This window comes from Scylla paramamosain, chromosome 26, assembly GCF_035594125.1.
Source record: "Scylla paramamosain isolate STU-SP2022 chromosome 26, ASM3559412v1, whole genome shotgun sequence".
Classification (NCBI taxonomy): Eukaryota; Metazoa; Arthropoda; class Malacostraca; order Decapoda; family Portunidae; genus Scylla; species Scylla paramamosain.
In genome coordinates this window covers 11,285,098-11,300,000 of record NC_087176.1, presented here as the reverse complement: position 1 = coordinate 11,300,000, position 14,903 = coordinate 11,285,098, and the positions used below count along the sequence as shown (strand labels likewise).

General features: G+C 42.9%; 1 protein-coding gene across 1 annotated transcript in view; it reads right to left on the bottom strand.

Moving 5' to 3' along the window:
- Window positions 1-14,066, bottom strand: part of LOC135113745 (trace amine-associated receptor 8c-like) — a 48,932-nt gene extending 34,866 nt beyond the window's left edge. Inside the window, exons 1-2 of the mRNA XM_064029315.1 lie at window positions 13,845-14,066; window positions 11,712-12,171 (exon numbers count right to left, since the gene is read on the bottom strand). Of these exons, the coding sequence (XP_063885385.1) occupies window positions 11,712-11,912 (201 nt within the window). The 5' untranslated portion in view covers window positions 11,913-12,171; window positions 13,845-14,066. The remainder of the gene's footprint in view (window positions 1-11,711; window positions 12,172-13,844) is intronic.
- Between the last annotated feature and the right edge of the window lie 837 nt (window positions 14,067-14,903).

Below are 14,903 nucleotides of genomic sequence, written 5' to 3'. Positions count from 1 at the left end.
TCAATCGAATAGAATCGTTATTCCTTACCGTAGTGTTTTGTGTTTCATCTATCATCGTTTCAGTATTGTGCCTCCCCTTATTCTGTCGAGATTATTTCAACCCTTTCTCCTACCAACACTAATTCAGTATTTTAAAACAACCTTTTCTCCTATCATCCTTATTTCAACTTTTATAACAACCCATTTTTTCTATCAACATTATTTTAACGTATTTCCGTTTTTTTTTTCAACACTATTTGAACATTTATAACAACCCTTTCTCCAATCAACATTCCTTCAACAATTTAAACTTTTTAGGCCTACCCTCTATCAACACTAATTATTTCAACATTTTAGGCCCTTTTTTTCTGCTCTATCCAAACTCCTTCAACTAATCAACATTTCTAACATTTTCATTAATCAATACCTCATCAACATTCAAAGTCCCCTATTACATCAACATTTCTAAGCCCCTTATTGTATCAGCATCCTCTCACATCACTTCAACATTCCACATCCCCTTTATTCCATCCCAACCCTCTGCTGCGTGAGGGAATATAAATACGTTGGCTCCCAGGTGAGACGAAATATAGATTACAATATGAAAAGACAATATCCGCCCGACGCACGAGTTTGGAAGCAGAGTCATCAATACCAATACCACATTTATAACGAGGTTAGCGACACACACACACACACACACACACACACACACACACACACACGCAAACACATGATCATACAAAAATGCGTTCCTGATTTGTATATAAATGAAGATCTATGTCAGTTATGGTTGTAAAAGTAAGATTATTAAATTAGAGAGTAATAGATAAAAGTAATATTGTAACATAACGCAGGTATCTGGTTTCTTTTATGGTTCAGACTCACCTGTGTAATTAAGAGAAAGAAAGGACACAGGTAGACCTTAATTGGATGTTGACGTGTGTCGAGTTTTTATCTATCTAGCTATCTATTTGTATGTATGTATGTATGTATGTATGTATGTCAATCTATCCATCTATTAATTTATTTCCTTTGTCCATATGTGTCATTCTTTGTCTTTGTCAACTACCATTAACTCTCTCTCTCTCTCTCTCTCTCTCTCTCTCTCTCTCTCTCTCTCTCTCTCTCTCTGGCAGGTCTAGAGTTTGGACTTGTGTGTTTTAGGACCATTAAATGTAATTTCTTAAAAGCTAAGGAACTCTCTCTCTCTCTCTCTCTCTCTCTCTCTCTCTCTCTCTCTCTCTCTCTCTCTCTCTCTCTCTCTCTCTCTCACCACCATATCCGTCTTGAAGGATTGCATCTGAGTGAGCGCTAAGCTTTAACATCCTTCCTCCCGCCTCCTTCCTCTCTCCACTCTCCTTTCCCACCAGTCTTCCCGTCGCTCTCTCTCTCTCTCTCTCTCTCTCTCTCTCTCTCTCTCTCTCTCTCTCTCTCTCTCTCTCTCTCTCTCTCTGGACGAGACGAGGGTACGAGTTTTTCCTTCTCTCTGTTATCTGCTGCCCTACTTTCTTTATTTCTCCCCGTCTCTCTCTTTCTCTTTCCGTTTTTCTTTACTTCTATCTTCGCTATAACTGCCCACATCGTATTATTTTCTACCTATGCTTTGTCTCATTTTTCACTTTTCAGTCTCATTTTTCACTTTTCATCTTCCATATTTTTTTTTCTTTTCTCGTATCGCTGTCTTTTTTTTTTTTTTTTTTATCTGGTATCCAATTCCTCTCGATTTCAATTATCAGAAAATATTTGGTGAATGTCTACCCCTCTTTGGTGTTCCTTATGACGTGAAATGGATACATGGATACAACAGAGCGTAGACACAGCGAGGAAAACAGAGAATGGGGGTGGGGGGGGTTAGGACACACCGCACCAAGGAGGACACGAGGAAAAAGATTAAAAAGGAAACACTGTAGAAAGATGAACAGACAGACAGACGTACAAAGAAAATGGATAAATGGACTCTTGCAGATCATGTATTAATACCTGAAATGGAAAGATAAACAAAGACATGAAAGGAGAGATAAGCGGAGAGACACTGTAAAAAGACGGGTAGATATAAAGACAGATAAAAGAGACAGAGATTAATATACATTCATACAGCATTTGATCCTAACCCAGAGAACGCACGTTGGTTATAGAAATAGAGAGAAATGAGGGAGCGGCAAAGAGACACTGAGATACAAAGAAAGGACAAAGAAATAAGGATAAACTGACACTTACACAACACACACATCATGAAAACCACCTCATTGCAACCTAAAGAAGACAGACCTAGACACAATGATATCACTACAGAAAGATGGACTGGTGTAAAGACAGGACAAAGAGGGAAGGTTAAACAAACGGTAACAGAACATCTATATCATCAATCCCACCCTCCTCCTACAGTTAAAAACACACTTAGGAGCAGCCCATCGACAGTAATCAGTGGAAAAACGACACAGACTGAGACGAATAAGAACGAATAAAGAAATGAATAGCCACGTATCTGTTTTTTCTCACGTCACCTTACGTAATATACCAGAAGAAGGTAATCTAATACTCGAGACAACCTTTACCTTTAAATACCATAGAAAGACGAAGGGAATCAAGACAGACGAGAGACGCAAGAGAGAAGAGAGACGAGAGACAGTGAGAGAGATTAACTGTGAACATCTACTATAACCACCATCTCGTTTAAATCCCAGCGACCCTCAGGCGGACGACCAGAGAGAGAGAGGAGAGAGAGAGAGAGATTCAGACAGAACATCTTACATCTACTAACATCATATAAATCCGCTATTATCCTCACAAGACAGGCGAAGAGAGAGAGAGAGAGAGAGAGAGAGAGAGGAGAGAGAGAGAGAGAGAGAGAGAGAGAGAGAGAGAGAGAGAGATTCAGCCAGAACACCCAATAGCAACTCATCAGTCACCAGCACCCTCACAACACTCACTCTCACATCAATTCCTTCCCTAGCAACACTCCAGCCCGTGTAGCTGAGTCTCGGAGGCGGGGGCCAGACTACCACCCCAATATCCGCCGCTGGAAAATAAGCAATCAAGGCGAGGGACTAAACGAGCGAGTCACGGCCAACGACATCACGGCAGCGGTGACGAGTGGGCGCCGACACCTGGACCACAGCCAGCCCCCAGCGCCCGACCCCAGCACCAAACATCACCCCCGTCCTCTTGCCACTCCTTGCCCCTCCTCTCTCCCCTCCGTCCCCCCAGCTCAAGCCCTCCTTACTAGGTTTTTAAGGGACTAAGATTCGTGATGCTTCTGGTTGCGTGGAATGAAGCGTGGCTGAGTCCTGTCTCTATTGCTTCAGAGGGGCAGTGAAGCGTTCGGTTACGTTAGGTTTTGTAATGATGAAACGCGAAAGAGGCGTGGTTTGCTCTCTCTCTCTCTCTTTCTCTCTCTCTCTCTCTCACTCTCTCTCTCTCTTGTGAGAATTGTGAGGATTCTGATAAGTTGCTGTTAGGTGTTATGGTTGAATCTATTACTCTCTCTCTCTCTCTCTTCTCTCTCGCTCTCTCTCTCTCTCTCTCTCTAGGAGGAGTGGGTGGAGGCTTAGCGTGGCTGAGTCGGCGTGTTGTGTATTGTGCTGGAAGGCCTTCACAAAAAAAGAGTAAAGTTGCTGATGCTAGAGTGTCCCTCTAAGAGAGAACTTATGTAAATGTGTTCCTGTCTCTTATCCTGTGGGAGTAGGATGGCGTTCTCTTTCTCTCTCCCTCCCTCCTTTATCTTACGTACACTACGAGAACCAAGGCGTTACTGTAACAGAGGATTGGTACTATGGAGAAATTATGTAAATGTCTCCCTGTCTCTTATCTAATATGAGTGACGGGGTTCTCTTCTTCCTCTGATTATGAAAACCCGAAGTTATTGTGATTTCCAGAGTATTGATGCACACTAACTCAAAGGAACACAAAGGAGGTTACTGTAAGGCACACAGGAACACAAACGAAGAACATTAATACTCAAATTCTTGATACACGATAACAAAGAAATACAAAGGAATTTACTAGTAATATTCAAATCATCCGGAACAAACAAAATAGTAAACACAAGAAAAACAAAACACCAGTAGATCTGTTAAAAATTGTGCTACATGAACAAAATGAACACAAATTAAACACTTCACAGCTATCTGACACATCTTCTTTAAGTATTAACCCACTCTGAGACATCTCTACTTGTTCTACAGCCACCTCCAAACATTGCAACTGGCTAAAAATTGCTAATTCTATTCTTTTTTTATCCCTCTCTTTCTTGCAGATGCTTATAAAGTCCATGTATTGTTTCTAGCGCTGTGAATTGTAGCATATCGTATTGAAAGAGTTAACACGAAAATATAATCAATCAATCAATAACGGACAGCAAAAGAAGGAAGCGTAAAATTCAGTGCTCAGTGAAATCTCTTAATGTGAGAGTGAAGCAAGTGAGAGTGAGAGAAATGGTGTGAATGAACCTCGCCGCGGACTCTCTCACCTCTCTCTCTCTTCTCTCTCTCTCTCTTTCTCTTTCTCTCTCTCTCTCATCCCGGCATTAAGTTTGACGAGTCCACGCATAGGCCTATCATATCTCCCATCAGACGTGCCCAGTCTGGTATCAACGCGCTCGTTATGGATGTCGAAGTTACTGAGTGACTGCACACACACACACACACACACACACACACACACACACACAGTAACATCTCCCTATCTCCCCCTTCTATGTCATTCTTTCCTTTCCTCTTCCCATCTTACCTTTTTCCAGAGATGTATTCCCCATCCCCCACACACACACACACACACACACACACACACACACACACACACACACACACACACACCACACACACACACGTCAAGATATTCATGTGTTATGACCCTTTATTGCGATCCATATTTCCCTTTTCCTCTCTCCTTTCCTTTTTTATTATTATTTCAGCTCCCTTTCCCACGCCATTCCAATTTGACTCATTAATATTTACACACATATACGTGCCGCTGCATTGCCGCTGCCCTTCATTTTAATGCAGACTGACTGAATACAAATAGGTGCAATAGGTGTCGGTGTTTCTCTCTTTCCAACGGGATGACAAATTGATGGACAGTTTTGCCTAATATTCATGACAAGTTTTCGTCCTCACGCAACGAAAACTGCGATGATTCCGGTAATTTTGTAAGTGCGTGCATTAAATTGTTGTGTTTGAATGTGAATGAAGTATTGTGTTACCTCCCTTGAATGGATGATAATATGCATACACTGTTCTGATCCTGTAATTACAATTAATCATCGTACAATCATCTCCCATGGAATTAATTACAACTTGAAGTACTCTCTCTCCTCTCTCTCTCTCCTCTCTCTCTCTCTCTCTCCTCTCTTCTCTCTCACTCTCTCTCTCTCTCTCTCTCTCTCTCCTCTCATCTCTCTCTCTCAATTATGAACAAGTTGAGTTTGTGAAGTGCTTTTAACCCACCGTCCTTTTGATATATATAAAAAAGAGAGAGAAGTAAAGTGTACTATTTGTCTCCTTAAATAGCAACCTATATCAAGCCATCGTACTTTAATACAAGAGGTATCGTACCAATCTCCCCTTAAATGACCAAATATAGCATGTACTGTACTATTTATTCCCTTTATCATGAACGCATACGTAAAATAATGAAATATCACCACCCTTTAATAATCCATAGCATGCACTGTTTGGTCCCTTAATTGCGAAGTTAAGAGGCAAATGACGCCACAACACACGCAAGCACACATCGACCCACTTTCCTGGTCACAAAATTACTGTACACGACCTGTTTCATGTTGAATAATGTTTTAAAAAATTTATAGCATGTATTGTGTGTTCCCTTGATTATGAACCACACTACGACTCAGGACCATATTCTGCAACACCTTCCGCGCCGCAACTACAAGTAAATTCTAGAGGATCTGTGCTAGATGAAGTTACACCGGTTTTTAAGGGTATTTTTACGGTTCTAGAGACAGAATAATAAGATTTTTACATCAATAACAGGAGAAACACTCTTGAGAACCCGGCTAATCATCTTTTGTGGTCCTTTGAAAATAGTCGTGGTGAGAGAAGAGAGCGTTTTAGAATTCTGCATGAGCCTCACTTTCCCGCTGATTAATTATTGTACACGGCCTCCTTCATTATCTCAATTGAAAGTGATGTGTGAAGCGAGGCCACGACACACGATACACACACACACACACACACACACACTACGGACACACGACACACACACCACACACACACGATACACACACCACGGACACATACACACACCACGGGCACACGATACACACACCACGGACACATACACACACCACGGGCATACGATACACACACCACGGACACACGATACACACACCACGGGCATACGATAGATACACCACGGACACATACACACACCACGGACACACGATACACACACTACGGACACACGATAGATGCACCACGGACACATACACACACCACGGACACACGATACACACACCACGGACACACGATAGATACACCACGGACACACGATACACAACACACCACGGACACACGATACACACACACCACGGACACACGATACACACACAAAGGACACACGATACACACACCACGGACACACGGACACATACACACACCACGGACACACGATACACACACCACGGGACACACGATACAGATACACCACGGATACACGATAGATACACCACGGACACATACACACACACCACGGACACACGATACACACACACCACGGACACACGATACACACACCACGGACACATACACACACCACGGACACACATACACACACACCACGGACACACGATACACACACACACCACCGGACACACGATAGATACACCCACGGACACACGATACACACCACACACACACCACGGACACACATACACACACCACGGACACACGATACACACACACTACGGACACACGATAGATGCACCACGGACACACGATATACACACACCACGGACACACGATACACACACACCACGGACACACGATACAGATACACCACGGACACACGATATACACACACCACGGACACACATACACACACCACGGACACATGATAGATACACCACGGACACACATACACACACCACGGACACACGATAGATACACCACGGACACACGATACACACACACTACGGACACACATACACACACCACGGACACACATACACACACCACGGACACACGATACACACACACCACGGACACACGATACACACACACCACGGACACACAACACCTCTGATCGCTCACAACACACTAACTTTTCTCACAATGAACAAATCATTCATAAAAAAAAAAAAAAGAGAATTCATTAAGAAAATTAAGAATAATTAAGAATAATTAAGTGTACGAATCATCTCCCACTTACCAAAACCTACGACTACTTAGTTTATTTAATTAATTTCACCTAATTCACGTATCACAAATCACTTGCACTCATTAATTACTCGCTTAATCATCTACACGCATTAATTTCAATAATAAACTAATATTAATCAACTTGGCAGGTACAAAAGAAACTAAAACCGTTCGCTCATTAAAATCTACGGGAATTTCTCTTATTTTATCTTACTTATTACAAATCACTACCATTACATTAACCTTTCGCCCATTAAAACCTACAGGTATTTCGCTCATCCATCTTACCTCGCTTATTACAAATCTCTAATATCACACGAACTTCCATAACGATCTAAGCAGTAAACAAGAAAGCATTAAAAGCACGTAACACCATTTGGTTCTAGAATTCCCACGCATTCTTCAGCAACCGAAAACTCCTTAATGACTGTTAATGATTGTTAAGACGCAACTACATGACAACATAACCTACTCTTACTATGTACAGTAGCGGCAATAAGTTGTGTTTTGCTTAGTCGCCATAATGAAATGTAACCAGCTTAGTTCCTCCCACCCTCGCCGGCACCTCGCACTCCTCTCGTCACGACGCACCGGTGTTCAAATCTTCGAACCTGAGCTGGTTACGATTCATCACGGCGACGAAGCAGGACACAACTTACGACCGCTAGCTGCTGTACAATACCCAAGTTTTCTACATATATTTGTATACCTTTTATTTTCACCTTGGGCTCTTAAAAGGAAGTTAAAGTCTCGTTAGTATTTGTTAGTGACTGTTGGAAGTGGCAATAAAAACTTCCGCTTATTTAAATATCCACCTATATTTTACCACATCCATTTACGTTTTTTACATATATTTGCATACATCTTTCTTTTCACTCTGGGCCCTTGAAAGACAGTTAGCCCAGGTGTTGTTTGTGGCGGCTAGTGGCTGCTGAAAATAACAATAACAACATTCTCTTATTTAAATATCCAAATACATTTACCACACGCTTTCTACATATATTTAGAGACGTTTTTCTTTTCACCTTGGACTCTTGAAAGATAGTTTGGTGTTGTCTGTAGCTGCTATAGCGGCGGTTGAAAGTAGAAATTAAAAACCTTCTCTTATTTAAATAACCATCTACATTTACCATATCTTATCTACATATATTTACATACGTTTTCATTTCATTTTGGGCTCCTGAAAGTAGTTAAGTGTCGTTAATAGTAGTTAGTGACTTAAATATAGCAATAACAACTTTCTCTTAATTTGGACGTCCACCTACGTATATTCACTACAGTTTCCTTTTCATTTTGGACTCCAGAGAGCTAGCAAAGTGTTGTTAGTGGCTGCTAGCGGCTGATGAAAGCAACAGTAACAACCTTTGCTTATATAAATGCCCACCTTTTTTAACCACGTACGCATTTCCCTTTCATCTCACACTCCTCAATGGCTGTTAATGGAAACCCCGCATCAAGGGCAAGAGAGCACCTCATCTCGGCCCGTCACTCAGGGGAGCCGCAGCAGCAGACACGCCTCGAGACCCTCATTTTAAAATCCGGCGCGCTGAGGACCGTAGCGGAGGACCTGGCGAATATGTTAATGAAATCTGAAGCGACGAGCCCGTATAGCGCAAGGTGAAGGGAAAAGAAAAGAGGTGGCTGGATTTGGCTGCCAAGGAATGAGTCTCCCTCTCTCTCTCTCTCTCTCTCTCTCTCTCTCTCTCTCTCTCTCTCTCTCTCTCTCTCTCTCTCTCTCTCTCTCTCTCTCTCGTTGTTCTTGTTGTGCTTGTTCTTTTGTTTAAACATTACACACAGGAAATAGAATAACATCAAATTATAAAAAGGTGCTATGATTTTAAGCTAAAAATTAACACTCCTCTCTCTCTCTCTCTCTCTCTCTCTCTCTCTCTCTCTCTCTCTCTCTCTCTCTCTCTCTCTCTCTCTCTCTCAGCTTTTTAATCTTCTGAAGTACGTGTGCATAGCCGAGAGATGGTGAGAAGGGGAATGGAATTAATAAGAGATTGTGAATGTAGTTTTTGACGGAGGCTTCTAACGGAGGTTCAAGGGTCACAGTGAGTCAGAGTGAGTGAATGAGTGAGGTGAGTTCAGTACCGGGTTCTGAGGTCATATGGCACTGTGTTAGGGGAGACATATACGGGAAAACAAGAATGACACGGTGATGTAGAGAGACATGATGTGGTATACAGTAGGAATACTTTACTTAAGGTTCTAACAAGATGATTTAGTCAAGTTGGGGATGTGTAGTTGATGGTTCGAAGAGGTTAGGAGGGTGGTCGCTCTTCTTCCTGCACCAAATCAAGACTTCATGAGGTTTGAATGTTGCAAGAAGGAGAAGAGTCTCTAGAAAACATTAATGGCTCGAGCCGTCAAAATAGACAAACACAAGGATCCATATAATGAAACAAAGCATTACCTGAAGAACCTTGTTGGGAATTAATAGCAAACTAACTAAACAACTAAATAAATAGCCATCTATTAAAGTAAATAAATAGCTAACTAAACAAAAAATACCTAAATAACTAACTAGCTAATTAAATAGCCAAATAAATAGCTATCTATATGAATAAATAAATCACTAGCTAACGAAACAAATAAATAGCTTACTAACAAACTAAATAGATAAATAACTAAATAACGAAACAAATAGCTTACTAACAAACTAAATAGATAAATAACTTAACAAATAAACAAATAAATAGCTTACTAACAAACTAAACAGATAAATAACTCAACAAATAAATAGATAAATAGCTAACCAACTAACTTAATGAATAAATGAAAACAACACTACTTATTGATGAACTCGCATCGTTCCCTATACAAACAGCAATTGGAAGGGAAAGGATTCAACTTGACAACCTGACCCGGCGCCTAAGTCACAGCCCACTCGAATAGGAAGAAGCGGCGCCATTTTCCCCGGCAGAAAGTAGAGAAATAGAGTTTCCTCCAGGATCAGGCAAGAGGCTCCCAAGTCTAGGTATTACAACTTTTGCGATCTGCGGATTTGTGTTAATACTCTCGAGTGGAGTGGCTGGCTGGGAGGGACTGGGGAGGGACTTGGGAGGGGGTGGGGAGGAGGGTTAGTCGGGTCTCCTTCCCCCAACCAAGGCAGACTCACTAACGCACATTTAGGAAGCAACAACGGCGTGATTTGCAGTCCATGTTTTGCTTCCCTCCCTGCAGCACACTCTCGCAGCTTATAATTGTTTAGGAATCCGAACAGTCCGTGAACAGAATGCCACACTGTTTATATTCCCCTTATTGAAGCCTCGTCCTTTGTCTAAAATTTCTTTGTTCAGCGCCGTCGCTTCGCCACACGCCACACACAACACCTCCTTGCATCTGCCTGAGTGCATGGAAGGAGAAACACCGCACTCACCACCCACTCCCACGCACACACGCACACACACGCCCACACACCTACTCCGCCTGCACGCGCCATTGTGTCTGCGCTTGTCAGGAAGGCGGGAGTTGAAGTCTGAACAATAACCGTATGCTCAGAGAGAGAGAGAGAGAGAGAGAGAGAGAGAGAGAGAGAGAGAGAGAGAGAGAGAGAGAGAGAGAGAGAGAGAGGCGCAGGTGTTTGGCTCGTAAAAGGCCACGTGGGGAAAAGCAGCCCAGACGGGAGGTTTTCAGCGAGTAAGGAGCGTCATCTCAGACTCAAGCAGCTGTAAGTGGTGGATTAAAAAACGAACGGGCCATTTTTTGGAAGCTCGCACCGCCAGCCTCTCTTGCCAACCCTGCGTGGAAGAGACTCTGAAACTCCTTTTTTTTTTTTTTTATCTTCTTCTTACGATATGAACGCTTCGAGAAGATGAGAATAGAGTAGTTTCCATGCTGCAAAACGTTAAGGGCACTTTTTTTTATCTTTCTTCTATAATATTTATGTATATTTGTCTGTTAATTTAATGTTACTATCCTCTTATGTTTCTGTAATAACTGAAAATATTTTACACACACACACACACACACACACACACACACACACACACACATTCCTCCTTTCCTTATATATACTACTCAAATCGACAATAAAACAATGGAAGTCTTAGACATTCAGCAACAATCACGAGGATGACATTACAAGCTGTGCCTAACCTGAAGTCTGATATCAATTCTCCGCTGCATCATCCCCCCTCCCTCACCGCACCCCCGACCCTCCTCACCACGCCCCGCAACACCCCGCACCCACCCCCAGTAAAGGTTAGTCTAAATTAAGACTCGTGTTGGTGGTGGGCAGAGATCAAAGGTCAGAGAAGTGTGAATTCGGCGGGAAAATGTTAACTTTCAGAGGGAAGGAAAAAGGAAAGGTTCGTGAGTTAAGAGGCAACAGCAACAACGGCACTTTACCTGGAAGGATAAGTGTCTGGCGTGTCTCTTCCCGTTCACTGCGAAGATGAAAATGCTGTTGACGACAATCACCAGGAGACCGAGGAGGGACGAGCACACCGCCTTCACCACGTCGGCGGCGGAGGGCGTGACGGGGTGCTGGAACACTGAACTCCAGCAGGAAAAGTTGGTAACATCCGGCACTGTCTCCTTCGCCACCATGTTACTAAATCTCAGCCTCGCCTCGCCTTTCCAAGTACGTGATGATGTTGACACTCCGCTCCTTTGTCTCACAGTTCACCGCGACGCCCCAACGCACGTAATGGCGCATCGTTTCCTTCTTTCCAGCATGTTTGTCCTCTTCTTTCCAAACTGGCGAGGCGAGGGCGAGTCTCCGGGTCCTTGCTGCTCTCTCGCCTCGCGCTCCTCATCCTCCGGGCGGGAATATTCACTTGTGTCGTGCCGAGATGCGTAGTATAATCTGAAAGAAAAGGAGGAAGAAAAGTTTTTGTTAATATGTCGCGCTGAGAACAATGCAGGCAAGATTAACTATAGTCTTTCTCCTTTCTGCACTCGATCGATGTTTTTTTTTTTTTTTTTTTACAATATTGATACTGTAACATTTAATACCAGACACATCACACTCATCGTACTCATAACACATCACGTTCATTGTAATGCGGTCCTAGTAAAGTCACCATACACTTACCTAACACTCCATCAAGAAAAGGGTCGATTTAAAAAACCCAGAATTCTGTGCAAATCACTAATACCAACATAATAGAAGCAAACACTCATTGGGCACTCAGAAAAGTTCCCTTCCTCATATTATCTCAAAGGACTCGTTAACTTTCATACAATCAAAACACTGATCCCAAAATCTATGCAAATCAAACATAATATAGAACACATAACAGAACCACACATCGTACATTCATCAAGGTACACGCATCCTTTATTCATCTTACGCTTCCCAAGGACATGTGAGCTCCTGTTGCTGAATACAAACTAGAAATAGAAAAAAGTTTAGTGCCAATAAACTCTATTTCTCTGCCTCTCCGTGAGTGTACCGATCGCTCCCGTTTTAAAGTAATAGGACCCAAGCAGGTGGCGGCGGCGGCCAGCGAGTCACTCCCCAACCTGGGACCATATTCTGAAACACTTGCGTCGCACCTCCACTACTTTCAGAACCCTATATTTGAAGTAACACGGGTTTTTAAGGGTGCTTTTACTATTCTAGCTTAACAGGATTTCTACATTATTATAAAGAGAAACACTCTTGAGACACCGACTAATCATCTGTGGCCTTTGAAAACAATCGTATTGAGAGAATATGTCTCAGAATGCGGGCCTTGTTGTGTCCCCTCGCTATTACTGCTAGTCACTCTCCCCTCCTTCCCCTTGCTAAGAGATATGTCACCAGGAGCATATGTCTGGACTCTATTGCCATTGTTCCCGCCTTTCAGTTCTCCCAGTTCTCCCTCCATCCATGTCCGGAGTGTTTAAAGGACACCTCCCACGCAGCACTGTGTGTGTGTGTGTGTGTGTATTACAGGAGATAGTGACAAATACAAACGGAATACGATGGTAAATTTTGATGTGGTGAAAAGCTATTTGTTCTTAAAGGTTTGTGTGTTACAGGAAACACTAATGTAAGGAAATGCATTGGTCGATTTTGATGGTGTAGTGAAAAGATATTTGTACTTTGAGGGTTTGTGAGTTACAAGAGCCACTAACGAATACAAAGGGAATACTGGTAAATTTTGATTGGGTAGTGAAAAGATATTTGCACTCAAAGTTTTATGTTTTTCTTTTTTTGTTTCTATATATTAATGGTGATTATATACTCACTTTTCATTTTAAATTTAATCTCTCTCTCTCTCTCTCTCTCTCTCTCTCTCTCTCTCTCTCTCTCTCTCTCTCTCTCTCTCTCTCTCTCTCCAAGCTTACAAAACCAGGGATAACGACACTGAAGGACTGGGTATCCCTCTGTTCAGGATATTCACTGTTCTAGTACGTGTGTGGGGAACTGTAAATGTGCAACATAGGTGGGCACATGTACAGGAAAAAAAAGGAAATAATCAAGATTACTTTTTTTTATCTAAATATAATCCATTTATATACATTAATTAAATATCTTCGATTGTTTATTACTCATTGTGCAGCGCAGCCCTTGTCCAGTCCTTTGTATTACGTTGTAGTAATCACCCCGCCCACACACACACACACACACACGCACACACACACACACACGGTAGGGCCCTCCGCTCTTCGTCGTAAGGCCGCAATTCACTGGCTTACGCTCCCTGCCTATCCTGTCAGGTGAACTTGGTACAGCGTGAAGGGAGACAAACCGAAACCGATTCGGCCACACCAGGGTTCGAACCCGGGTGGGTGTATGTGTGTCCGTGTGTATAATATATATATATATATATATATATATATATATATATATATATATATATATATATATATATATATATATATATATATATATATATATATATATATATATACAGACACGTGTGAGGGTGTGTTTGTGTCCCGCAAGCACATAAAGAAGCCGATTGTACAATTTCGCTGTTTTCAAGGCAAACTGTCACAAAGACTCCTCTCACTCCTGAAGGAGGCACCTCAAAACAAGGCGTCCAAACAACTCCTGCCGCCTCGACATGCACTGCCTTACCAGGGGGCCTGGCGCGCCGCCCTCGACCACTGGGAACTGACGGGCCCGCCGCTGACCTCCTCGCCCAAAGACGCCTCCATGGGGAAGTGCAAGGACCGTGCAATACACCTCCTGCCGCCACCGAGAGGCGCCCCGTAACTACTGCTGGCTAAGGAGGCTGAGGCCGAGGGGCGGGGATGGCGGGGAGACGGCAGGGGGGAGGTGGGACGCATGCGTGTTGGTGGCCCCGCCCACACCCACCACCTGCCTCCTCCACCTTGCTCATCACTGCCACTCACCATCCTGAAACACACGAGTCCTCGGCTTAGTAGTTCCCCACCTCCTGGCCACTGGACCCATTAGTCATGCTCTTAAACTCGCTGTTCTCCTTACCGCTCTATTTATTGATTTTTCAGCCTTTCACAAAACACATTTTTGAGGGGAAATGAACCCTATTGACCTACTCTCATCCATGTCAAGGCACCGCGGCTCTCATCCTAAACCACCCATTTTTAGTATATACCACAGAAAGAAACACTTTATGAAAA